The sequence below is a fragment of the Hemitrygon akajei genome, chromosome 11, assembly GCF_048418815.1.
Source record: "Hemitrygon akajei chromosome 11, sHemAka1.3, whole genome shotgun sequence".
Taxonomy (NCBI): domain Eukaryota; kingdom Metazoa; phylum Chordata; class Chondrichthyes; order Myliobatiformes; family Dasyatidae; genus Hemitrygon; species Hemitrygon akajei.
In genome coordinates, this window is record NC_133134.1 from 35,587,493 (window position 1) to 35,615,434 (window position 27,942).

General features: G+C 43.0%; 1 protein-coding gene across 5 annotated transcripts; it reads left to right on the forward strand.

Annotated features, from left to right (window-relative positions):
• LOC140735480 (somatostatin receptor type 5-like) lies at positions 1-27,942 on the forward strand. Of its 5 annotated transcripts, none has more exons than XM_073060617.1 (3): positions 319-665; positions 18,275-18,340; positions 19,899-27,942. In XM_073060617.1, exons 1-3 carry the CDS (start codon positions 636-638, stop codon positions 21,060-21,062), a joined length of 1,260 nt encoding a protein of 419 aa, XP_072916718.1. In that variant the 5' UTR covers positions 319-635; the 3' UTR covers positions 21,063-27,942. The 5 variants fall into 5 exon arrangements, with proteins under 5 accessions (XP_072916720.1, XP_072916718.1, XP_072916719.1 ...); XM_073060621.1 differs by lacking the exon at positions 319-665 and adding an exon at positions 1,564-1,640; XM_073060619.1 differs by lacking the exons at positions 319-665; positions 18,275-18,340 and adding an exon at positions 1-85.

A 27,942-nucleotide genomic window follows, 5' to 3' on the forward strand; every position in this document is an offset into this window, starting at 1 on the left:
TCAAAATAAGTCACAAGCAGCGCAAACAAGAGGCAGACGGGACAGCGTGAGAGAGAGAAATCACCCCGGAGAAAAGCGAGAACAGGTACTGTGATTCACTTTAGTTTCAAAAGGAAACGGTCTGATGTTAGTCAGTTACCGACTGCCCGAATCCTACGGTTTAACCTGGATGTGGGCAAGACTCTCATCAACAATGAGATGGACTGTGTTTCTGCCTTCTGATGACTCATGCTCACTCTCACCAATCTACCGTTTGTTTAGAGAGAAGAGTAAGAGCTGATCTCAGACTGCCCCCCCACAACCCATCCCATTCCAGTACTAACTACACACAGTGCAGCCTTCGCACATACCCTGTGTGTGTATGTGAGCGTGCGTGTGTATGTGTGTTTGTGTGGGTGTGTGTGTGTGTGTGTGTTTCTCCCTCTCTCTCTCCCTCTTAATCTGCCAGTCACTTACACAGGATTCCGTGTGTTCTGCAAACTCGCCCTGCATACCACGGTCACCAGCAGAGCTCGCCTTCTCGAACGCACTGAGTCACCCAGCTCCAGCCAGTTTAAAGGTCGGGGGCTGACTGAAAACCCTCTTCTCGTCACACTTCCCTGGGACTTGCTCAGATCTTCAGCCTACGCTGCTGAATGGCGAAGATGCTGGAAATCTCGCCACAGGTAAACAGAAAGTGCAGATTGATAAACAGAAACGTGTTTATTTAAACTCACATAGTCTGACTAGTGTTTTGACATGGTCCCTATGATTTCCAGCATGCAGCAGCCGAATCTGTATTTTAACTTTTTTTTTAATTTTAGGAAGATTGCTTATGTATTTCACCCTAAGCGGACAGATTCCGGTAAAAGCAGCAGGTTGTTGTAAAGCAATGTCATGTTAAAATGGGCCGGCGACTACGGGGAAAGGACTGGACGAATGCGATGAGCTGGCCAGGCTCCTTCAAGGGATCGGGACTGGTGTAACGGGCTGAATGGCCAGTTTCTGGATTGGATCGCGCCGTAGCTCGAGTCTAATAATATACTTCATGTAAAGCGGTCACTGTGGTGGTGGGGACACACCAACCGGTTCACGTTGTTGGCTCTATCGCACTTTGCCTTGGGTCGCGGGGCGGTCTGTAAGTCCGATGGTGCTGAGGCACGAGTTTATCTGATGTGCGTTACTCCGCCGCGTTTCAACTCTTCCTCGTCGCTGGAAGACCAGAAGCGGGAAAAGGTTTATTCCAATGAAATGACATTTCAAATAATTGAATCCAAAGACAATTTTAGAATTAAACCCAAGATCAATAAGGAAAAGATTTAGAAGAGCATTCAGAAGAAATTACTCCAGAACAGGTGCATTGGACGGAGATACTGTATGCACGTATTAACAATAGTCGTTACATTTCCATTCAAGGTTCCGTTACGACAGATTAAGCTTTTGCCTTCTGGCCATAGCTTCAGGGCCGGCCGTCATTCCATTATCCGCAAAGGGTTAACTCCAGACATGAGTTAATTACTGCAGTATTAGGTTAATAAAAGAACCTGCGAGGTTAGTTTATTCTCTTCTACAACTGTGAACATCGGACGCTTGTTGTTGCGTATACAGATATTCGGCACTGTGTTCTCCAGTGTTGGGACAGAGAGCAGCGGAGAGTGCGGGTCAGTGTTGGAACAGAGAGCAGCGGGGTGCGGGTCAGTGTTGGGGCAGAGAGCAGCGGGGAATGCGGGTCAGTGTTGGGGCAGAGAGCAGCGGGGAGTGTGGGTCAGTGTTGGGGCAGAGAGTAGTGGGGAGTGCGGGTCAGTGTTGGGACAGAGAGCAGCGGGGTGCGGGTCAGTGTTGGAACAGAGAGCAGCGGGGAGTGCGGGTCAGTGTTGGGACAGAGAGTAGTGGGGAGTGCGGGTCAGTGTTGGGACAGAGAGCAGCGGGGAGTGCGGGTCAGTGTTGGGACAGAGAGTAGCGGGGAGTGCGGGTCAGTGTTGGAACAGAGAGTAGTGGGGAGTGCGGGTCAGTGTTGGAACAGAGAGCAGCGGAGAGTGCGGGTCAGTGTTGGAACAGAGAGCAGCGGGGAGTGCGGGTCAGTGTTGGAACAGAGAGCAGCGGGGTGCGGGTCAGTATTGGGACAGAGAGCAGCGGGGTGCGGGTCAGTGTTGGGACATAGAGTAGTGGGGAGTGCGGGTCAGTATTGGGGCAGAGAGCAGCGGGGAATGCGGGTCAGTGTTGGGGCAGAGAGCAGCGGGGAGTGCGGGTCAGTGTTGGGGCAGAGAGCAGCGGGGAGTACGGGTCAGTGTTGGGACATAGAGTAGTGGGGAGTGCGGGTCAGTATTGGGGCAGAGAGCAGCGGGGAATGCGGGTCAGTGTTGGGGCAGAGAGCAGCGGGGAGTGCGGGTCAGTGTTGGGGCAGAGAGCAGCGGGGAGTGCGGGTCAGTGTTGGGACATAGAGTAGTGGGGAGTGCGGATCAGTGTTGGGGCAGAGAGCAGCGGGGAGTGCGGGTCAGTGTTGGAACAGAGAGCAGCGGGGAGTGCGGGTCAGTGTTGGGACATAGAGTAGTGGGGAGTGCGGATCAGTGTTGGGGCAGAGAGCAGCGGGGAGTGCGGGTCAGTGTTGGGACAGAGAGCAGCGGGGTGCGGGTCAGTGTTGGGACAGCGAGCAGCGGGGAGTGCGGGTCAGCGTTGGGACAGAGAGTAGTGGGGAGTGCGGGTCAGTGTTGGGGCAGAGAGCAGCGGGGAGTGCGGGTCAGTGTTGGGACAGAGAGCAGTGGGGAGTGCGGGTCAGTGTTGGGACATAGAGCAGTGGGAAGTGCGGGTCAGTGTTGGGACATAGAGTAGTGGGGAGTGCGGGTCAGTGTTGGGGCAGAGAGCAGCGGGGAGTGCGGGTCAGTGTTGGGACAGAGAGCAGCGGGGTGCGGGTCAGTGTTGGGACAGCGAGCAGCGGGGAGTGCGGGTCAGTGTTGGGACAGAGAGTAGTGGGGAGTGCGGGTCAGTGTTGGGGCAGAGAGCAGCGGGGAGTGCGGGTCAGTGTTGGGGCAGAGAGCAGCGGGGTGCGGGTCAGTGTTGGGGCAGAGAGCAGCGGGGTGCGGGTCAGTGTTGGGGCAGAGAGCAGCGGGGAGTGTGGGTCAGTGTTGGGGCAGAGAGCAGCGGGGAGTGCGGTTCAGTGTTGGGACTGGCATCACTGGGAAGTAAGTGTCAGTGGGGACTGCGATCACTGGGGTGGTGAGGGTCAGTGCTGGGAATGGGATCATTGAGGGTGAGGATCAGATTTGGAACTGGGATCCCTGGGAGTGAGGGTCTGTGTTAGAACTGGTATCACTGAGGAGTGAGAGTCAGTGTTGGAAATGGGATCCCTGGGAAGGGGAGTGAAGATCGGTGTTGGGATTGTTATCACTGGGGAGTGAGGGTCAGTGTTAGGACTGGTATCACTGGGGAGGGGAGTGAGGGTCAGTGTTTAGGCTGGGTTCCCTGGGGAGGGGAGTGAGGGTCAGTGTTTAGGCTGGGATCTTTGGGGAGTGAGGGTCAGTGTTGGGACTGGGATCTTTGGGGAGTGGGGGTCAGTGTTCGGACTGGGATCTTTGGGGAGTGAGGGTCAGTGTTAGGACTGGGATCTTTGGGGAGTGAGGGTCAGTGTTTAGGCTGGGATCTTTGGGGAGTGAGGGTCAGTGTTAGGACTGGTATCACTGAGGAGTGACAGTCAGTGTTGGAAATGGATTCCCTGGGGAGGCGAGTGAGGGTCAGTGTTGGGACTGGGTTCCCTGGGGAGGGGAGTGAGGATCAGTGTTGGGACTGGGTTCCCTGGGGAGGGGAGTGAGGGTCAGTGTTAGGACTGGGATCTTTGGGGAGTGAGGGTCAGTGTTAGGACTGGGTTCCCTGGGGAGGGGAGTGAGGATCAGTGTTGGGACTGGGTTCCCTGGGGAGGGGAGTGAGGGTCAGTGTTAGGACTGGGATCTTTGGGGAGTGAGGGTCAGTGTTGGGACTGGGATCTTTGGGGAGTGAGGGTCAGTGTTCGGACTGGGATCTTTGGGGAGTGAGGGTCAGTGTTAGGACTGGGATCTTTGGGGAGTGAGGGTCAGTGTTCGGACTGGGATCTTTGGGGAGTGAGGGTCAGTGTTAGGACTGGGATCTTTGGGGAGTGAGGGTCAGTGTTCGGACTGGGATCTTTGGGGAGTGAGGGTCAGTGTTCGGACTGGGATCTTTGGGGAGTGAGGGTCAGTGTTAGGACTGGGATCTTTGGGGAGTGAGGGTCAGTGTTGGGACTGGGATCTTTGGGGAGTGAGGGTCAGTGTTAGGACTGGGATCTTTGGGGAGTGAGGGTCAGTGTTGGGACTGGGATCTTTGGGGAGTGAGGGTCAGTGTTCGGACTGGGATCTTTGGGGAGTGAGGGTCAGTGTTAGGACTGGGATCTTTGGGGAGTGAGGGTCAGTGTTGGGACTGGGATCTTTGGGGAGTGAGGGTCAGTGTTCGGACTGGGATCTTTGGGGAGTGAGGGTCAGTGTTAGGACTGGGATCTTTGGGGAGTGAGGGTCAGTGTTAGGACTGGGATCTTTGGGGAGTGGGGGTCAGTGTTCGGACTGGGATCTTTGGGGAGTGAGGGTCAGTGTTAGGACTGGGATCTTTGGGGAGTGAGGGTCAGTGTTGGGACTGGGTTCCCTGGGGAGGGGAGTGAGGGTCAGTGTTGGAAATGGATTCCCTGGGGAGGGGAGTGAGGGTCAGTGTTTAGGCTGGGTTCCCTGGGGAGGGGAGTGAGGGTCAGTGTTCGGACTGGGATCTTTGGGGAGTGAGGGTCAGTGTTAGGACTGGGATCTTTGGGGAGTGAGGGTCAGTGTTAGGACTGGGATCTTTGGGGAGTGAGGGTCAGTGTTAGGACTGGGATCTTTGGGGAGTGAGGGTCATTGTTAGGACTGGGATCTTTGGGGAGTGAGGGTCAGTGTTAGGACTGGGATCTTTGGGGAGTGAGGGTCAGTGTTAGGACTGGGATCTTTGGGGAGTGAGGGTCAGTGTTAGGACTGGGATCTTTGGGGAGTGAGGGTCAGTGTTAGGACTGGGATCTTTGGGGAGTGAGGGTCAGTGTTAGGACTGGGATCTTTGGGGAGTGAGGGTCATTGTTAGGACTGGGATCACTGGGGAGTGAGGGTCAGTGTTGGAAATGGATTCCCTGGGGAGGGGAGTGAGGGTCAGTGTTTAGGCTGGGTTCCCTGGGGAGGGGAGTGAGGGTCAGTGTTTAGGCTGGGATCTTTGGGGAGTGAGGGTCAGTGTTCGGACTGGGATCTTTGGGGAGTGAGGGTCACTGTTAGGACTGAGATCTTTGGGGAGTGAGGGTCAGTGTTTGGACTGGGATCTTTGGGGAGTGAGGGTCAGTGTTTAGGCTGGGATCTTTGGGGAGTGAGGGTCAGTGTTGGGACTGGGATTACTGGGAAGGAAGTGAAGGTCAGTGTTGGGACTGGAATCTTTGGGGAGTGAGGGTCAGTGTTGGGACTGGGATCTTTGGGGAGTGAGGGTCACTGTTGGGACTGGGATCTTTGGGGAGTGAGGGTCAGTGTTCGGACTGGGATCTTTGGGGAGTGAGGGTCAGTGTTCAGACTGGGATCTTTGGGGAGTGAGGGTCAGTGTTCGGACTGGGATCTTTGGGGAGTGAGGGTCAGTGTTCGGACTGGGATCTTTGGGGAGTGAGGGTCAGTGTTAGGACTGGGATCTTTGGGGAGTGAGGGTCAGTGTTGGGACTGGGACCTTTGGGGAGTGAGGGTCAGTGTTAGGACTGGGATCTTTGGGGAGTGAGGGTCAGTGTTGGGACTGGGACCTTTGGGGAGTGAGGGTCAGTGTTAGGACTGGGATCTTTGGGGAGTGAGGGTCAGTGTTAGGACTGGGATCTTTGGGGAGTGAGGGTCAGTGTTGGGACTGGGATCTTTGGGGAGTGAGGGTCAGTGTTGGGACTGGGATTACTGGGAAGGAAGTGAAGGTCAGTGTTGGGACTGGAATCGCTGGGGAATGAGGGTAAGTGTTGTGTCTGGGATTAGTGGGAAGTGAGGGTCACTATTCAGATAGGGATCACTGGGTGATTGATGATTAGTGTTGCAACTGCAATCACAAGGAAACACAATTAGTGTTGAAATTGGAATGACTAAATCATTGTGGGCTGTACCAAGGAGATTAAATGAGGTATGAAGCCTCTGTTTTCACCCTGTCTTTTCTAGGGATTGTTAGAGATAGCCCAAACTACTTATTGCAACTAAAGAAGTAGGATTGAACGGATTGTGGCCTCTTTCAGTAGTCTAACAACACTTTGCACACAGCAAGACCCCATAAACAGCAGTGTAATCAGTGACCAGCTGATATACTTTAGTGAATCTCCCAGGGTAAAAGTTGCACATGACAGTGCAGAGAACCCCTCAAGTTCTTTTCTGCAATAACAATATGAGATATTTATATCTGAGGCCCTCCTTTGCTTGAGTTCTACCATGGATATCTCATTGAAACACAAGCCAGTACCCAAGACAGGGCAGTACAATATGTAGAGCAGCTGTTGCCCATGTAGCAGGTTCCAGCTCTCCATGCAGCTGATGAATCCAAAGAAACAGCAGAGGCAGATACAGTTTGGCACCAGTGGTGTTGCTGGAGCTGCCAGTCAGCATTAAACTCCATGTAGGACTGCCTTCGGGACTCCAGCACCAGAATTTTTCCTCGGGGTTTACTCCTGAAGCCTTCCACATGAATGGACATAGACACAAAGCAGCTGAGGTTTGAGATCACACACAAAAGGCTGTGTTCCACCAGCATTTTGTGTGTGTTGCTTGAATTTCCAGCATCTGCAGATTTGCTCGTGTGGGGTTTGAGATCAGTGTTTCTCTTCTCCTAGATGAACTGCCAACCATGGCTGACGAGCTCCATCTGCTTGAAGTGACTTCTTTTAAGGTATCAGTAACCCACCTTTGCCCCTTCTCCTGTCAGTAGACACTTTTTCACCATGCTTACTAGCTAAGCCACACATGAAGGCCAGGAGTTAGATTTGTCTGTTAGAGGCTATTTGAGATGCACATCATTGAGAACATTTAATTAGTAGTGGTGGTATATCCCCACCTCCACCCCCAATGGTAACAACCTTAAGAAACCGATATTTATATATTCATCCGAAGAAGCATAAGGGTTTAATACTTCACCTAAGAGTTGGTACTACAGCATTTAATACTTCCTTGAAATATAAGCCAGGATTTATGCACAACAAAGCAAAGGGATCTTGGGAAAATGAGTATTCCACTCACCTGTTTTGTCGTTCATCGGTAAGTTGAATCATAAATATATTCACCTCAATTACATCCATATCTCTTCATATAATTTTGAAATTTTCAATTAACTTTCAGTGTCAGCATACTTTTAGAGGAGCTATGGATTTCTATTACCTTCTTTGTGAAAAGTGCCACTAACTCTAACAGTTTCATCATGAGTTTTTCTATTGCTTTGGGTTCTGCCCTCATTGAGGATGGCCTGCAGGTTACTTCAATCATCCTAAATATCATCATGAAGCAACACCTTTAATCCTCCATATTCATAGTAATAGAAGCTGTGCATGACACCTGCCTTGGAAATTTAACCCTTTTAGGCAATGGCAAATTGTTTAACATTGCTCCTTAAAAATACCACTTTTCGAGGCAATATTGCCTGAATACACTACTGAATTGACAGTCTAGAGCATCAGTGCCTGAATATGCACTAGGCATGATTCATTTGGAAGTTCTTTAACTGTGTCACACTGATTACAAGTATTTAATGATCTTTGGGTCCAGAAATATGCTGTAGCTCGTGAGAATTAGCTATGTGTCCAAGCTGCCTGGTGGTAGAGGAACTTGGTTAAAATCATCATTGCTCAACAGGTGACACATTTGCCCCGAAGTTTGAACACTGTCACTTCGAGCAACTTCCCTAGGACTTGAGTACAGAAGCTGAAGCACACTCTTTAGTGTAGGGCTACATGGTTAAGCTATTGCGTCATCTGCTCTCTTAATTGAATGTAAAAATGTATGTTTAGAATATTTATCTCTTCGTAAATATTACTCAGACTGTGAAAATATGAATCATGCTGTTGTGTGTTGGAATATGCCATGCACGAGTTAACTGCTAATGTTAAGGACTGACCACACTTCCAAAGTACTTTGTTGACTATAAGAAAATTTGGCAGATACTAAAAAATCAAATGAAAGGGAAAACGCCCATGTATGAATTACTAACAATTTGTTTACATATTACAAATGAAAGAACAATTTGAAAATTTAATTTAATAACAATCAGATATGAAAGTAAGCCATTGTGCCACGTTATGGCATACTGGTAAGAAATTTGCCAATGTATTATATACAAATAGATTAAAATGGTAATGTTACCTATAATCCCACAACAACAAATTGAAGTTACTTTCACCCTGATAAAGATCAAAGTAGTTAAAGGATTTTAGATCCTTTTTTCCAATGCAAAAATATACTTAGGACTTTTACAAAATTCCTTGTACACAAGAAAATAATTATAACTTACAAAGGAGAGACATCCATCTCTAAAACTACTTTAAAATGAAAAAAATGAATCAAAGAGAAAAAGGGAAGGTTTGATTAATAGGAACTTTTCTAATGCTTATCTAATTCATAGATTTAATATTCATATCCTCTATACATCTCCATTGGATGTATTTGTAGGTACAGCAGTGAGCACTCTCCACAGGTCATGCCATAACTGTGTCTTTTGTATGTAATGGGGTCATTTTAACCTTGATTGATTGTGCCACATCTGTGATATCCGGTCAGTCATCAACTGTATATCTTCCCATTACCATTGACAAAATCAAATTTATCCCTAAATTACTTTATATTGCCCAATTTCATTTTATGAATAATAATATTAAACATTTCTCTGATGCTCAAAATGAAAATTGGAAATCATTTACTTTTGCTTATCTTGTCTTTGTTTGATCCAAAGACTTAGCATTGAAGTGGAGCATTATTAAAGGCAAGCTGCCTGTTAAAGATGGGCACTATCCAATGTTACTTATTTCCTTTCTAATGGAACCAACATTAGCTGACTGGTATGACAGGCTCCTCGTGCAATGACAATGAGTATTAATGAGTGGATTTTCATGAAGCCTATGATATAGTTGGAGTTTCCAGTCTCAAGTTTAATTATCATTCAGCCATACCTGAATATAGCCAAATCAGATTCAGATTCAGTTTATTGTCATTTAGAAATCACAAATGCAATGCAGTTAAAAAATGAGACAACATTCCCCCAGAATGATATCACAAAAGCATATGACAAAATAGACTACACCAGAAAATCCACATAACGTTTGGCAATCCCCAACCCAGAGTCCGGAGAGGCTGCTGCATATTAATATTGCGCTACCATCTTAGCGCATTCCCCGGAAAGGAGCTCCAAATCCACCAGACAAACAAGACCAAAAACTAAAGCTACAAGACTTGCACAAAACCACATAGTTACAACAGTGCAAACAATAGCATATCTGATAAAAAAAACAGACTATGGGCACAGTAAAAATAGTCCAAGATGTTAAAGGACTGTAAGTTCAAAAGAAATCACCACAGTTTCCACAAGTCCCCAGGGTCCCGACAGACTCGTCATCCCATGTCGGCGGCAGAAGGGAATACCCCCACTATGGACTTCCAAGGCACCGCTCGACTCAGCCTCGCAGACGCAGCACACACCGAAAGCGACCTGAGTCCATCAAACCTCTGAGCCGACGACCATCCCCTCCGGCACAGCTTCTCCGAGCACCATCCTCTGCTGAGCATATTAAGATGGCCCCGCCAATGGCCATCGGCAACGCAACCCCGAGGACCGGGGGCCTGTTCTTCCCAGCAGAGACCCGGACCTCACAGCAGCAGCAGCAACGAAGAAGGTCTTCCTGGAATTTCCCGATGTTCCTCCGTGCTCCCACGTCCGTTTTCAATCGATTATGATTGCGCACGGCACACCACTTCACAAATAACAGATAATCAGTTCCGGAGTGGCCGCTGCAAGCTGCGTCACGCCGCCATCTTGGATCTTGGATCAAATGAAACAGCATTCCTCCGAGCCAAGGTGCAAAACACACTACCAACAACACACTGCACGCTGTTCAAAGCACACAATGTAAATAGCACATTTGGTTACATTTTTAGAAAAATGTACAATCACAAAGAGGAGAAAACTATAGCCCAAGTCCCTGTATTGTCCACGTACAGCTGGTTTTTCCACCGAGTAAACAGTGGAGAGCAGCTTCAAGCAAACACTGCAGGGCAGCGCTAAATGATCACTGGAGGACAGCATCAACAGAAGGGACCAGCCACCAACTCAGTATGAAATCCAGTGGCACACAGCAAGCTCCGGTGTCTCCTTCACTGGTGACAGCAGCATGAGGGCCATTTCCTCACAACAACTGAGGCAAAGCAGCTCCCTTGCCACTGTTATTTCCAATGAACCAGTGAACTGTTACCAATGTCCAACAGGGTCTTGCAATCACAATAAAAATGTCCAAGACAATCACTTGAACCTTTTTTTCTGGACTGCGCACTATTTAGATTCAATGATATGCAACAGATCCAGTTGACAACATAACAACAGTACACAATATGTCCAGCCCCATCACTATCAAGCAATTTGCTAACGGGATAGTCTTGCAGTAAGTGATGCTCTGAGGATCCAGCAGTGACTTGCGATCATAAAAGAGATGTACAAGATGAACAGATACATCTTTGATTGGACCTGGAATTTTGCTGCGTCCAAGTGTGCCGCCATCTTTCTGGAAACATCTTACCGGTACTTCCTGTAGCTTATAAAGTGGCCCCTGAGAGTGTGTCTGTGGTCTTCTGCTGCTGTAGCCCATCCACTTCAAGGCTTGATGTGTTGGGCATTCAGAGATGCTCTTCTGCACACTACTGTTGTAACACATGGTTATTTGAGTTACCGTTGCCTGCCTGTCTGCTTGAACCTTTCTGGCCATTTTCCTCTATCCTCTCTCATTAATGGACTGTTTTCTCCCTCAGAGCTGATGCTCACTGGATTATTTTTGTTTGTTCTTCATACTATTCTCTGTAAGTATACCTTCTACCTTAGGCCATGACCTTATCAATCACTCCGATGAGTTATTAACTTCAAATTTTCTGCATAATCACTCAAAGTGTTGAACTGCATTTATTGAGAGCTGTATTACTCATCTCCTTTTACCTTAGGCCACAAACTTATCAATCACCCCTGCTGTGGACACTCTGGAGGTCCAAGATCCGTATGCTCCATGACCGCTGGATTAAGTGTGTAAATGTAAGAGGGGACTATGTTGAAAAATAAATGTGCTAGGCTTTCTAAAATTGACTCCTTCTACTTTAGGCCACAAACTTATCAATCACCCCTTGTATGTCATTTTTTGCAAACTTGTTCATTCCAAAATATTTAACAGCCAACAACAGCTGAGCTATTGATATGTTCTGGGAAGCATGTTAGCCAACTTACTCAGAGCAACATCCCACAAACAACAATGCAATCACAAGGAAATCTGCAGATGCTGGAAATTCAAGCAACACACACAAAATGCTGGTGGAGCGCAGCAGGCCAGGCAGCATCTATAGGGAGAAGCACTGTCAATGTTTCGGGCTGAGACCCTTCGTCAGGACTAACTGAAAGAAAAGATAGTAAGAGATTTGAAAGTAGGAGCGGGAGGGGGAAATGCGAAGTGATAGGAGAAGTCCGGAGGGGGAGGGGTGAAGCTAAGAGCTGGAAAGGTGATTGGCGAAAGTGATACAGAGCTGGAGAAGGGAAAGGATCATGGGACAGGAAGCCTAGGGAGAAGGAAAGGGGGAGGGGAGCACCAGAGGGAGATGGAGAACAGACAAAGAATGATGGGCAGAGAGAGAAAGAAAAAGGGGAGGGGGGAAATAAATCAGGGATGGGGTAAGAAGGGGAGGAGGGGCATTAACGGAAGTTAGAGAAATCAATGTTCATGCCATCAGGTTGGAGGCTACCCAGTCAGAATATAAGGTGTTGTTCCCCCAACCTAAGTGTGGCTTCATCTTGACAGTAGAGGAGGCCATGGATAGACATATCAGAATAGGAATGGGAGGTGGCATTAAAATGTGTGGCCACTGGGAGATCCTGCTTTCTCTGGCGGACCGAGCATAGGTGTTCAGCAAAAAGGTCTCCCAGTCTGCGTCAGGTCTCACCAATATATAAAAGGCCGCACCGGGAGCACTGGACGCAGTATACCACACCAGCCGACTCACAGGTGAAGTGTCACCTCACCTGGAAGGACTGTCTGGGGCCCTGAATGGTGGTGAGGGAGGAAGTGTAAGGACAGGTGTAGCACTTGTTCCGCTTTCAAGGATAAGTGCCAGGAGGGAGATCGGTGGGAAGGGATGGGGGGGGGGGGAAACGAATGGACAAGGGAGTCGCGTAGGGAGCGATCCCCATGGAAAGCAGAAAGGGGGGGAGGGAAAGATGTGCTTGGTAGTGGGATCCCGTTGGAGGTGGCGGGAGTTACGGAGAATTATATGTTGGACCCGGAGGCTGGTGAGGTGGTAGATGAGGACAAGGGAAACCCTATCCTGAGTAGGGTCACCTTTCCAGCTCTTAGCTTCACCCCAGCCCCTCCTGTCTTCTATCATTTCGGATTTCCCCCTCATCCTCCTCCTTTCAAATCTCTTACTATCTTTCTTTCAGTTAGTTCTGACGAAGGGTCTCGGCCGGAAACGTCAACATTGCTTCTCCCTATAGATGCTGCATGGCCTGCTGTGTTTCACCAGCATTTTGTGTGTGTTGCAACAACAATGCAATAATGGCCAATATGTTAGCTATAAGATTAGAAAGTAATCAAAACATTAAAGGGAGCTTTCCCGTGCATTTCAGAGAATGTTGTGAGATTGTTTATAATCAGTAAATAAGCCAGGCAGACAGAACTACAGTTTGACAGCTCAAATAAATGGCATCAACACTGTGATTAAAATCTACCAACATAAGTTGCTGTAAGATCCACACTTTGAGCTGCTTGAGTAGGAGCAGACCATATTTCTTCAAAGGAGCATAAAAGCATTTACAAATTCCATAAGCAACATGCAGGCCAACCAAAGCCTAGGTAAGTAGAGTATCCTAATCCCCTCCTTGGCACAGCTGGACTTCAATTTTCATTGCCCTGCACAGAACACCAGCTAACTTCCTATTGTTTAAAAGGTAAGTTAGGACTCAGTTTAATGCCTTGACTGGAAACCACTGCCTCTTTTGGCAGTGCACCTGCTTGGATGTTCTGGGCCAGTTGATCTGCTGCCCTGACCTAGCTCATTGCCTGTCTTCGGGCAGACTGTTTTTTAACCCCTGGCATGGTGCAGTGCATCAGCTGCACTCACAGAATAACTTAGACAGTTGACAGTCAGTGAGGCCTCCCTCTACACCATCAACCATTGACTCCCCCACCTCCATATCCTCCTACCTCACTACCTGTCAGGATGTCTCTAGATGACCTTATCATTTGTAAATGTTGAAAACCACTTAAGATCACTTTAAGCAGTAAAAACAATGTTAAAACATTTTTCTCTTAATTTAAAAGACTAAAATATGGCACAAACATCTTTAACTATATTTTCAAAAAAGCATTACTCAACTTTTTTCCCAACAGCTGATTTCTCCCATTCATTTGAAGGAGGACTGGTATGCTGGTGTCAGCTCTGAGCTGACACAGACTCAGCAGGCAGATTTCCCAACTTGAGACATGGCAGGTTTACAAACATTCATACTGTCCCAGTGGAACACTTGCTTAAGCCGGCAATAATGCTGGAAACTAGAAATGCTACAGATAAACATCCCACTGTATTGTCAGAGCCAGTCCCACAGAGCCGAACTCTTATCAGAAATACTGTTGTGATACTATACTATCAAATGTTTTCTTGTTAAGATGGGAAGCTGCCTCCTAGCCTACGATCAGCTCCCGTATTAGCTGATATTCCCTGTAGTTCCATCCCTTCCTATAATGACACACTTATCTCCGATCTGCCAACTTTATCTCAATCTTCAACAAACAGACACACCAATCATGTAAAGTATTATCCCATCTCAACTCTCCTCTACCATTCCAAACCGATGAGTGAGCTATCATCTGTTAAATCAGTAGATTTTTTTTTCTCAGTCAAGCTTTGGTCCTTGCAAGTTTGGAAGTACTTTTAGTTCATCTAAATCATAAATAGCATTCCATTTACGTACGTCATAATTATTCCTCATCATTTTTTCAAAGCTTGTCTTCAGCAGGTGAAAGTTCTGGACTGCTAGCAACAAGACTAAGACAAGACTTAGACACGTGACAAAAAGTGAGAGGTAACACAAAGGTCACGACAGAGGCAAATGATGAGCATCTCTAGCACAGGTCTAATCAGCTATCTTTCACCATTGCACCATTATTATTGTTGAAAGCCAGATCCTCTGCATCCTGGGGGTCAACAATGATGAGAAATTCACCTGAAGAATGCACATGAATATCATAGTTACTGTATAAGTGTTAGTCAGCCCGCAGTGAAAAGCTTTCTTACTGACATCTCACACCCCCACCCCCCCAGAGCTTTTCCACATGCTGCTGTGAAGGATTATAGGTTATTCATTAGTAAAGGCATCAAAGTTTATGGAGAGAAAGTAGGGGAAAGCAATTGAGAAGGATAATAAATCAACCATGATCGAAAGGTGGAGCATACTCGATGGGCAGAATGGTCCAATTCACCTTCTGTGTCTTATGATTGTATGATCATAGTCAGGACAAAATTAATTGGCACCTCATCCCCCTCGCTAACCATGCATTTTCTTTGCAACCTGACCGCCATCTATAAAACAAATTGTAGTGTCTCAAGCCTGTTCCCTCATCTCCACCACCAAGAAGGACAAGAGCAGTAGGCACATGAGAACAGCACAGCCTACAAGTTCCTCTGAAAGTTGTACTTCACACTGACTTGGAAATATGTACCATCTAAATCTTGGAATTCCCTATACAATGGTACTGCGGGGATCCTTGGAAGAGCCCCTTCCAAGAGCTCTTGGAAATGGGCAAGGAGTTATAGTTTTGTCTTTTAAAGACTGTTGGCCACAACATCTTCTTCCAGATCCTTTCCATAAATGGAATTATACTCAACAGATTCCATTTTTATCTATTAGTTATGCCTTGAGAACTATCTGAAATATCTTGACTTGTTTCCATGTATTACTACTAATTTATCATTTCCCCCTTTTATTTCTCATTTATATTCTGCTTCTCATTGATATAATCTGAAGCATAGTGTCAGCTTCCACATTTATGCTGATAACATTCAATTTTGTCTCAGCACCACTGAATTAATCCTTCCACCCTTCCATAAATGATTTGCTTGTCAAATTTTTAGGACTAGAAATATTGAAAAGAGAACAGCCATTGCTATAAGTCACCGTCACAACCTTTTTTACCCAGCTATTGAATTTAGCACCCTCTATTTTAGCTGTATGAAACTGAATCCAATTGTTTTTAACTTTGCTTATAGCTTACCTCCAGTTAAGTCATATATCTTCTATTTTGTACCCTAATAGTTTTCGTTTATTTCATGACATTATCCTCCTGCTGAAAATTTCATCTGTGCCTTTGTTCCTCCCTGAGGGAGTAACAGTATTTCAATACTGTTACGTATCCCGTAACTGGATCACTTACCAGCTAAGATAGAGAGGTCCGCTGAAGTCTGATGGTACCATTTTCAAACGTTTTTATTTATAAAGGGGCACAAAAGTAAGGTTAATACAAACATTCAGATACCATAAGTCGTCAATACTCAATCTAAAGCGCAGGTATAGTAATAACCAATAAGAAATAAACTCTATCGTTGTCTAGGGGTAATGTATATATTGTCCGCTGTATATCTGAAAGTCTCTTGCGGTCACTGCAGTTCCACAAGCTGCCGTCTTTTGTGGTGTCGCGTTGGTGCACTTTGTTAAAGAGAGAGAGATAGAGATTAAATGAAACAGTTACCCGGCGGGTTTTTCCAACCTTTAGGAGTTCGATTCGTCGGAGACTCGTTGGGGAATGGACGCTCACTTGCGGCCTCCCCTGTAGCTAAGCCGTTCTTTCGTGGTGAGGTCGCCAATCCCAGGCAAGGAAAAGACGCACACGACCCCCACCACTGGCTGTCGCTATTAAACGCTGTCACAGGATTTCTAGCATGTCTTCTGGTGCGTCTGGGGGGCCGTCTTTACAACCCCTCTTTTATCTGAACTCACGGGGTCTCAGATGTCAATCAGGTTGGGATGATGCAATCTCTCTCCATCTCTCCACCCACGTTGCCCTGAGGGTATACACGTAGTACAGTTCCCAATTCACAAAGGTGTCTCCACGAGACAATGACCACAGTCGCCAGATTTGCCTCGCCATGAAACGAGAGACACCGCACGTATCTCTCTCTTCTCTTGGGTCATTGACCCCCCTTTCACTAGGGCTCTGGCGATTCTCACAAAGGAGGGGGCTGGGATCATAACAATACACTCTAAATTGGCTCCCTCTGTATTGGCTCCTTTCATAAATTTGAGGTCATGCATTACTCCATTGTCTGTGTCCTAAATTCAGATTTAGTCCTATTTGCCAACCACTATTGCCAGTCTGACCTACATCCTATTTGCTCCAACTCAAGCAAATCCTTAGGCACAAATTTCTCACTATTGTTTTCACAGTCTTGCACCTTCCTACCTCCAGTCTTGTGGTTTTCCCTTGTTTGAATTTCCAGATCAGTCTCAAATGTACTCATTTAATTGTCAGTTACCAAAACTCTAAATTGTGGAATCCATTCCATTTCTGCTTCCTCATTCTCCCTTCCTTCCTTTCAAATATGTCAATCTTCTGAAAATATTTCCTCATATACTCAGTGTCAAATTTGTTTGGTAGTGTGCCTGCAAAATGCCTTGGAACATTTGGAATAGCGACTATTTATTCCCCTCCATAGATGCTGCCTGACTTGCTGAGTTCTTCCAGCATTTTGCTCAAAATTTCCAAAGTTTATAGAATCTCTTGTGCTTATAGATTATTGTTTCCCCATTGAATTAGATGAGGAATTTTGCATGTTATCATTCGAAGCTAACCAGTGGAGTCTTTTGCTCTCAGTTCAATATTTATCTCTCAATTAGAGCTCCTAAAAGCAAGGAAAATTATCATTTTCCCATTGCAATTTGTATAAATTGATGGCTAAATATCCAGAATGGTTAAAATAAAAAGCTTTAAGACAGTTTGAGGTTATGAAAGTGATCACATTAACACCCAGATTTTTTCATTAAGTAGGTTTCCAATATAATGCCTTGGCTTAAAGACAGAAGATTCCAGCCAAGTTTGGCAAATCTGCAGTTTACTTTGATTCTCTGACATATAACTGCAGCTTTTAGTCAAGAGAGCTGAGACACTTTAGGGACAAATCTAGGAAAAATAAATTTTATGGAATGGTTACAGAACAGATGGAGGCATTAGGCCCATTAAGTTCATATAAGCTCAATTAAGAGGAATCCAGCTAGTTCAACTCCTGTCCACTTCCCAATGGCCCTACAAAATCATTGTATTCGGAAACTTATTTTGTTCCCCTTGAATCCTAACATCTGTCTCTGATATTATGCTGGCTGTGTATTTTTTTGTGCGAAACAATACAGTCCCCATATCATTTTGGTTTCTTTGCTAAATAACTTCATGCTATGTTCCCAGCTGCTTTATCCTTTCATCAAAAGGAACTTCTACCCTACCTGACACCATCATGATTTTAAATATTTTATCAACTCCCTTCACAACTTCTGATTTTCAACAAGAACAACCACAACTTTTTCAGTTTATCCATATGAATAATTTCACTCAAACGTCGAATCAATGCAGCAAATCTCTTTATTTATGCCCTTATATAATTTCTAAAATATAACAGAATATCTTTGTATGTTATTTAACCAGACAGACATGTGAAAACATTATTTATGCTTATTACCTTACTTTCTAGAAACCAAATGTTGATGATTTGAAATAAAGTAACCCAGAACAGAAGAAGACCCTTTGGCCACTTGGGAGTGTGTCAGGTTTTTGAATAAGCTATGCTATTAGCTCCACTCCACTGTACTCTTCCAAATGTTTTCCTTCAGGTGTACTCAGTTCATTTTCAAATGCATAATTAAGTCTGTTTCAATTATCCTTCCAGGCAATATATATATAATGTGAAAAAAGTATTATTTCCCCCAGTTCTTTTGCAAGATAAGTTAAATATCTGATCTCATTACTGGTTGGTAATGGTAATAATATTTCTTTCACCTTTTACATTCTAAGGGGCAAAAACCCTCTGCTTATCCAGTTCTGAATGTAATTGATCCTTCATCCCAAGTATTTATCACGGTATGTCTTTGTGTCATAATTTCCAATTGCTGGAGTTATATATGATCCTGTTGTGTTTGTTATTTGAAAGAATACGCAGCAATTTTTCATTTTCTCAGATCTTTGACCAGGTTAAGACTGAGTCAGGAGTCATAAGGTAAATATTATTGACAAAGTTTGTGTTGTCAGCCTTCTTTGATTTAAATTCTTTTTAAAGTGGTTCTAAAACATTAAATCTCAGTTCATTTGGTGCTAAACAGTGACCCATTGTCCTAAGAGAGGCTCATCTATTATTGTACAGATTTTTCTACATTTATTGAATTATTCATAAAGATATTTCCATCTCGAAACTGCTTCGAGTAGCAAACAAACCAAATTTTCTATTGCTAGCTTCAGGGATTCTTGGTAATATCCACCAACTGAAAAATAAACCATTGTCAGCAGTCTAAGTTGTAAATGTAGCTGAGGCTTTGGCTGTTCATTCATACTAAATCCATGGAGTGTAAGCAAGATAGAAAATTTGAGTGAAGTAATTCTCACTCTTTCGGAGAGTTTCAATTAAATGCACTCTGGTGTCAGGTTGACTACAGGTTCAGATTGCCTTTAAAAATACGCAGTTTACATCAACAGGAGGGGTTCTGTTTATGCCCTCAATGGAAAGACAATTTATCTGAAACTGCGGTGTTGTCAACAGTTGACTGGACCAACCTGAAAGAATATAGCCTCTGGAATAGCATGACCCCACAACATTCTGACTCAGCAGTGATGAGCACAGCTGACAAGCCTGGTCACTTCATCCATTTCTGTCCACTCTAAAGAAAACTGAGTGTTAGGATTTCACAGAGGAGCTTTACAAGCTTTGAGAATTAAAAGAACACAATGTGTGTTTAGATACAGATAAGCATTTACCTGAAAAAATGAAAAGATACAAGGCACCACACTCTTTGCACTGTTATCTTGCATTTGCAAGTCTTTTTTAAAATGCAATTTACAATACATTACTGGATATAAATCTTATAATTATTTCTAAATCAGTACCATTTTCAAGCAACCATTATCTTTTTGACTTTGTCACAGGACACCGTTCATTTCCTTGGTATTAACTCAGCAGGTTCTTATATTATCGATCCATTAAAACAAAAGCATTACATGCTTTGAACACCAGGGAGATCTGACATAGATCTGCAGAGCTTAGCTGTCCTGCCCTGTACCCTGAACTAACATCCTGTATGGATTGAATTATGCAAACATCAGGTTAACAATTAACAAATTGAAAATCATTACATAGACCTTTAGGCCTGACAAACCTGTGCCACCATTCAATTAGATCACACCTGATTTGTATCATAACCCTCCACCTGCCTTCTGTGTTTCTTATCTTTTCAAACAAACATGATTTTGAAATTTTGAATAGACTCCAGCTTCAATGACTTTTTGTTTTCCTAACATGGTCCTGATGTTAGCTCTAAAGTTCTAATGTTAACAAAATGCTTCATTTTTCTGGAGATCATACGCCAAAGGAAACCACTTCTTTTGACGCCATGACTTCAACATCTTATCAATTTTTTTTTCCCCCTAGGGGCTTATTGGGCATGAAAACAGTCTTGTTGAGAGCAAGACCTTGAGGACGACATTGCAAGGAATGGAGACTGCAAAGATATCTACTGACCCTCTCTGGGAGCAAAGCACAGAGCAAGTCAATGTCACATCTTTCAGTAATGAATATGGTAATTGGACTAATAAAGACCCATTTATGTCCAGTGTGAGCACCATTGTGCTTCCTGTAGTTTATTTCATTGTCTGTATAATAGGACTCAGTGGGAACACTCTAGTCATCTATGTTATTGCACGCTATGCCAAGATGAAGACAGTGACCAATATTTATATCCTCAACCTCGCCGTGGCAGATGAGCTCTTTATGCTTGGACTGCCGTTTATTGCCAGCCAAAATGCCCTGAGCTACTGGCCATTTGGATCTTTTATGTGCAGACTGATTCTCACTGTCGACGGCATCAATCAATTCACCAGCATCTTCTGTTTGACTGTATTGAGTATTGATCGATACCTCGCAGTGGTACACCCCATTCGATCTACCAAATGGCGCAGACCCCAGATAGCCAAGTTGATCAATGCCTCAGTGTGGGTATTGTCTATTGTGGTTGTCCTCCCACTCATCATATACTCTGAGGTGCAAAAGGAAATAAATACTTGCAATATCAACTGGCCAGAGCCCAAGGCCATCTGGTCTGCCGCCTTTATCATATACACAGCAGTGCTGGGCTTCTTTGGCCCACTGTTAATAATATGTCTCTGTTATCTCCTGATTATAATCAAAGTCAAGTCATCCAGCGTACGTGTTGGATCAACCAAGCGAAGAAAGTGTGAGAAAAAAGTTACTAGAATGGTGATCATCATTGTCGTTGTGTTTGTTATTTGCTGGCTTCCGTTTTACATCCTAAATATCATTAACTTAATTTCCACCTTGCCTGAGGAACCTGTCATTGTGGGAATATATTCCTCCTTGGTGGTCCTTTCCTATGCCAATAGCTGTGCCAACCCCATACTGTATGGTTTCTTGTCAGACAATTTCAAGAAAAGTTTCCAAAAGGTTCTGTGCTCATGCAAGTCCAATGGAATTGAGGATGCAACTGAACAGAAACAAGAAAAGAGTCGATTTCCTGATACATGCACAACACAGAGATTAGCTGAACCCAATGGCTGCATGCAAACCAGTCAGCTTTAAGAAGGTATCCTGGTCGTAAATGATGCTGCTCCCGAGTTCCGACAAGACTCTCATCAATACTTGGTTTTTAAGCAAATGCTTGCTGAGAGTCCTCTGAAATAGTTTAAAGATACAGAGCCCTCTCTGCACAAAATACAAGCATTTACAGCAAACGGTGGTGGTCTTTGACATTTATTTAAGATATGTGTGTATGTACGTGCAGTTATTCTTAGGAAGGCATGAACTTTGAGAGTCTGTGGAAATCATTTAAAATGTACCTATGGTAAAAGTTGTATTTCCCATGTAATGTAAGTTGTTCTATTCTGTTTGCTGAACTGCCTTCTCATTTGATTGATGCATTTTATTTTAGGAAATCATTTTCCTCTACAGTGAGAGTTCTACACTGAGTTCCCGAGATCCTAAAGTAAGCTCACACCACTGTCACAGCAAATAGATTCAATTCTAATCAGAGGTTCAGTTTGCATGTTCTCCTTGTAATTTATTAGGTTTCGATTGGGTGCTCATGTTTCCCTTCATATTCCAAAGACTTTAGGTTGTTAAGTTAATTAGTCACAGGAAGTTTCCCCTAATGTGCAGATGTGGGGTGGATCTGGAGGGAGTTGATGCAAATTTATGGAGAACGAAGTTGTGTGGACGAGTGTGGGTAGATGGCATGGATTCAGAAGGCTGATGGGTCTGTTTCTGCCGTGTATAACTCTATGAAAATGACCAAACTTAAGCTGAAAAATGCATATCTTTAGCTAGCAGTTATATCAAGATTAATCATTAACACAGAGTCAAAATAAAGGCAATGAATTATTTCGTCCTTCCCCTTGATTTATGAGTACAAATCCATCCTAGGTAAGTGGGTGATTCCTTGAGTTCCTCACATTTTATCAATCTGGTAATGTTGACTTATATTTTGGGAAATCTCTACACAGGAAATTAAGTGTAAAATTCTCACTGATTAAATTAATGGAACTTGCATGAAGGAAAGACAAAGCGTATGTCAGTGGTAGAAAAAAGGAAGCTTTATTCCTTCATTCATCTTGTGTTACAGCTAAATTCGAGGTTACCAATTTTGAAAATTGGATAAGCATCTCACTGCAGAAAAACTATCTCTCAGAATACACACACCTTTACAAAGAGCGAATTCTCATGTTCGGTCTATTTTCTAGGAGTTAAAATAAAATTGGAACAAAATGGGGGTCTGTAATGTGAGCCCTCAAGTTACTTTTGCTATTCAATCCAGAAGAAATAATATCCCCTTCCTGTCTGATCCTAACATGTGTTCCCCTTAGTTGTTGCACTTTCAACAGCCTACAAGACAGAGTGAAATAATGAGGCAGAGGGTACAGTCTAACACTGGAAATTTGGAGTCAATTACACTACATGCCCTGGCTGTCCCCGTTTAACTAGCTTTAATTGGAATTTCTCATTTGTAAAATTTCCTGTGGTGTTCTGGAGATCAAAAAAGGAGGATGAATGATTTTGATGAAGGTGTGTCTAAACTGACTTCTGGTGAGCCTCCACCAAAAGCACCTTTTCATTACAACAGGCTTTGTAAAATATTTTAAAAAGTGAGCATGAGCAAATAAGGGTAAAAACTTCATAAATAAACCATGATACAGACCGAATGGAGACATATGACAGAATTGTAAATTACTGGTATCCTCCTGTGCAGTGGGAGATATGAGGTGATCACACAGAGCATTGATGAATACCAGTAGCAGAATAGAAATATTGCAAATGACCGAGCATGAACACATTGTGCAATATGTTATACTCCAGTAGTTTCTTGTCTTCAGAGTCATTATGCGCGCATGGCAGACCGATGATAATGTATCTGCAGAAGAGAAAATGCAACATTCATTAGTCCTATTCCAGCCTATTTTCAGAAGAAAAACCACATGCTTTAACTCCATACTGAGCAAAAATATCAGTCCTGTGAAAGATTATGCTAAAGGTCTAATAATTGCATTTCATCTCATAGCCCATAACAATAGTGTAAAATGTGCCACCACTCATTCTAGCCAATATTGTACTAAATGTTACCCTTTTTTATACTCCTCTGTGATTAGCGTGGATCTTTTGGTGAAATGTCTGTAAAATAGTCTGTTTACATTTCTTACTGTCAGAGTATGCTCGATTTTTCTCAGTTTTGAAGCATAATATCAAGGGACAATCACATTTAAAGTGTCTTTGAAGCATGTTAACTGTTTTTGTATCTGGTTCCCTCCAATGGGCTTGTGGGTAAATGTGCTGCTTGTGATTCCAATTACACTAGTAGAGTCCAAAGATGGGTTGTCAAGTGTAGTTGCATATATCCCAATAAGTTTCAAAGCAAGATGTTGCATCCATCATTCCCCAAGCCTACATTCCTACAGTTAATCAATTTGCTGAGTTTTTCTAGACATTCCACATGGAACAGCTGGTGCTTCTCAGTACAATTCCCAATAGATTTTAGTCATTTCTAGACTATATAGAAGTCCAGAACTTTCTGGAAGAGCACTGCTGCTTATTTTCATATTGCAATCCACTGCAATGGATTTGGCCCCTGAATCCAGTACCAAGTTGGAGATGCAAATGACCCTTGAACATATCCATTTCTACAGAGGTTGAATGGCTGCAAAAGAGGAAAGGTTAAGAAATAAGTAACTTGTGTCTTATTATTTGGGCATGGTTTAATGATTTTAATTAAGGAGCAGATTTCAAATGCTTTGGCTTGAATTATTCCTTTAACTGAAAAAGGTAATAGTTGTTCAGGTTTTTAATTATTCTATTTTGAATGGTTTGGTTTAATGACTCTAAACATCCAATACAGGGCTTTGCCTGTCTACCAAAATGTTCTGGAGAGATTTTGTGGGTGGGACTTGCTCTGAGCCCTTTCTGTCACAAGATCCTCTAGGGGCTTAGTCATCAGCTCCACCATTTTAGCCACCCATAGCAGGCCTCCAAATCCAAAGGGGGTAAAATGATATGAATCAGTGATGTTGATGATGAAATTGGACGGCTGATCCACTCATAAAAATCAGGGCCAGCGATTTCCGCTCCTCACCTATAGAGGCTAAACATTTGTTGAAATCAAACATAGACACTTAGTCCAGAGGGGAGGCAAGAGTTATGAGTCATAAGCAAGAAAATGAAGCTGAGGTTGAAGTCAGATTAGTCATGATATCATGAATGCCAAAGCAGACTTGCAAAGCCACCTGGCCTGCTCCTACTGCTTTACATTATCAGCAACCTTTTCCTGTTAAATACAGTATGTCTACATTGTATGGGAAAATGGGATCCAGTCATTATTAACAATTATTAAAGATTAGCGAACACAAAGAATTGAGTGAGTTTGGTGGTATGGGTTAATACTTGTCCCTCCACCTCTGGCAGATTGAGCAGCCCTTAGAGAAGCTTTTGTATCCAAGTTAAAATGATTCTGGATCTTAGTTCATTTCTGAAATTCTTTATGGGTGCTCTCTCTTCCCCTTATTTCTCAATCTTTTTCTTTGGTATCCAACTAAATAACTGGGTGTTTGTAGCTTGCAGTTTGGCTGCTGTAATCATATTTGGGACATCCTGGCATAAACTAAAGAAATACTGTATAAATAAGTTTATGTTTCCTTTGTGGTTTCATTTGGAAAGACTATAAATGCAGCTCCCCGTTACTGTTGCATCCATATCCTGTAACCACATGCATAATTTGTGTGCCCTCACATACACCTAACTAGTTCTAAAACTATCTTCTGGGAAGTTGTGCAAGAAATCAGAAGGTTTCTTTGACTTTCCTTCAGCTTCTTGAGATCACTTAACCAGTTGCAATCAAGGGTCAGCTGGAGACATTGTTATCTTTTGAATTAAAACCCACTTTAAGACTTGAGCACTTCAGGTGGATGCTCCATTTCAGGACTCGAAAGAGTGCTGTACAGCCAACGATACTACCTTTCTGATGAAATATTATATTCAGGTTCTATTTACACTCAAAAGGACACAAAACGTCCATGGCAACAACAGTGGAAATTCTCCCCAGTATCTCAGCCACTGCACAACAAGCCTGTCAAAAAGAGGATCTTGTGTCAATATCAAATTATTGCTTGTGGGATCTTAATATGTGCAAGTTGATTGAAGTGTGTTCTATATTGCATTGTGACAACACTTGCAAAGTACTTTATTGATTGTATAGTAGTTGTGAAATTCTGAGGTCATGCATGGCCCACATAAATGCAAGCTTTTTCTTATCTCTATGCACCATTAGACTAGTTCGAAATTATATCTGGGAATTCTCTGATACAGATCTGCAGCCCACCATTATATAACAGTGGTCTAATGAATTGAAACGTGATCTTTTATGATAAAGGTATCATTAGACATTGTACCATAAGCAACGATACTCTCCGGCTATGTCACTGCTGGATTTTTTTTCAGTAAGTTCTGAGATTTCAGACGGATTTGCCAGGTTTAGTGGATCAGATATCTTCTTCAAACAGAGGAGGATCATCACTAAACAGGCTAACTTGCCAACTCTGGTTGAATGTGTCCTTGTAGGTTCTGTTCTATGACCTGTTGTCTGACTGGCTTAGCTCCAAGTTTCCATTACTTACTACAACCCCACCTCTGTCCCCCTCCAACATTTATCAGATAGAACAACCTCCTTAGTCTGATTGGAAACTAAAAAGAATATTCTTTGACTGATTGGGTGATTCTTAAAACTAAGTAAAACAACAATTTGTTGCACATCACTAGTGCATTTGTAAATCGTTAAAAAGTAATGTTGAAGAAAACAAAAAAAAATTAAGATTTGATTCGATTAACCATTGATTCCCAAACAACTCTTGTCTTTGTGTACCGACAGTTACTGCAGTTAGTAAACTCTTTTCTACAATTTCTGCTGGCAATGAGCTAATTTGCGCATCTTTCCAAATGGCAGCAGTAAAGAGCTTATTTGGAGAGTTATTCTCATTTTTCCTATTCAGTCTTTATCAGGCCAAGGCAAGAAATAGAAATGTCCATCAGAAATACATCAGTGAACTCCTTGACATATTGGATCCTATGATATCCATCATCCTGTCACCAAACCCCAGTTGAATGGAAGATTAGTCACATCTCCACAATCTGAAAATCCAGAAGAATTCCAGATGCTGGAAATCTGCAAATAAAACAGAAAAACATTCCAGCAGGTTTAGGCCTTTGAGCAAAAACTGTGTACTCTTTCCATAGGTGCTGGAGACCTATTGAATATTTACAGCCTTTTCTGTTTTCATGTTTACAGATCTGTCTGCTCATCTTCATGCCGATTTAGATTAATTCATGGGAAGCTTAATAGGCAATCAAACTCCAAAATATAAATTCAGTATTGTGGTGGATGTTAACTGCTAGGGATAACAGTTTTATTCTACTATAATATATAAGGAAAGTGAAAATGAGAAAAATTGTCAACTTGGAATATAACTAACATATTTGAGTAGTTCCCTTGCATATGCTAATTCAACCCCATGGAAATTAAAGTCAAGCTGTTTCTATACCAAACCAAAAATAACAGACATATACCCAAATTTTCCCTACACCCATTATACTTCAAGATTCCAGTACTTTCCTGTTTTACTCCTGTTCTCTCTGCAAAATAGCCCTTTTGTGAAGAAAGACAGCAGAGCTAATCCAGTCTCAAGCCCAGGTCAATGTGGATCCATGTAACCAGTCATGGAAAAAAAACCAAATGAAAGCTGATGTGATTTACCTTGCTGTTACATCAGGTCTGCAGTTTTGAACCCCAAACATGAATGTATATAGAAATTTTAAATCATTTTGCTGAAGAATCTGTCAGTTATGAAATAGAATGAAAATAATTTAATATTTTTGCCTTTGATATATAGAAATATGCACTCATTGAATCTTTGGCTCCAATGCAAAGATTGGTGTACAGAAAGAGGAGAATCTTATTTTTAAAGAATGTAAGAGAAAAGCTTTGAATATGAATTGCACCTATTTGTGAAGGTATGCGATAAGTGATGGGGTGTAAGGTTCAAAATGTGCTTTACTTGGGTTGGAATAGCAATTCACCTAGGATGTTAGCACCAAACAGGCACCAAAATAGCGACCATCTGTTTTGCTCGCCACCCAAAGTTCCCAAACAGCATGAGAAATACCACAGGAATCCAATATTGCAACATCAGTTTAGATTAGCAATTAAAAATGTTTACTGTCAAAGGCGCCCTGTTTAAAGATAGGAATTGTCAAACTACATCCCATCACACACTCTAATAGGTCTCTTTAAGTGTGGTCTGGTGCAATGAAGAATATAAAGAGGTATCGAAGCAACTCAGTAGAGATTTGAATGATTATCTCGCTATTATGTGGCACTTTAATCTCAATTTAATATTTTCAATAAGAATAATTATTATTTTTCAAATATTGAATTCAAGTTGCTGTATTTTTAGACAAAGAAATTATGCAGAGAAATACAAATTAAAAGCAGGTTGACTTCCCATGAAGGAACACTGCAACTGCACTAAAATATAGTTTATTATAAATATTAAATTAAAATTTAATCCCCATGAAAAGAATTATATTTGTCTAGGTGGATCACTCAAAGTATAATCTTATAAAAATAATACATAATATCTAACATTACTCAAGTTCATTCAAACTATTATCAATACTGTGTCCAAAACAAAGCTGGAATGTGTAATAATAACTGTGAAAAGTATTTAAATGTTGTCAGAAAATGCCAAATGAAACTGCTTTCACTATTTTCCTGTTATTAAGATGATATGTTAACTGTGTCATGGGAAGATTAATAAAGGTTATTTCAGGATTGAAGATAAAAGAAGAAATTGATTTAACAGTAATGTTGTTGTTATTTATGTATGGAATCAAACTCTAAGGGATTAAAATAAACTTATTTCCCTTA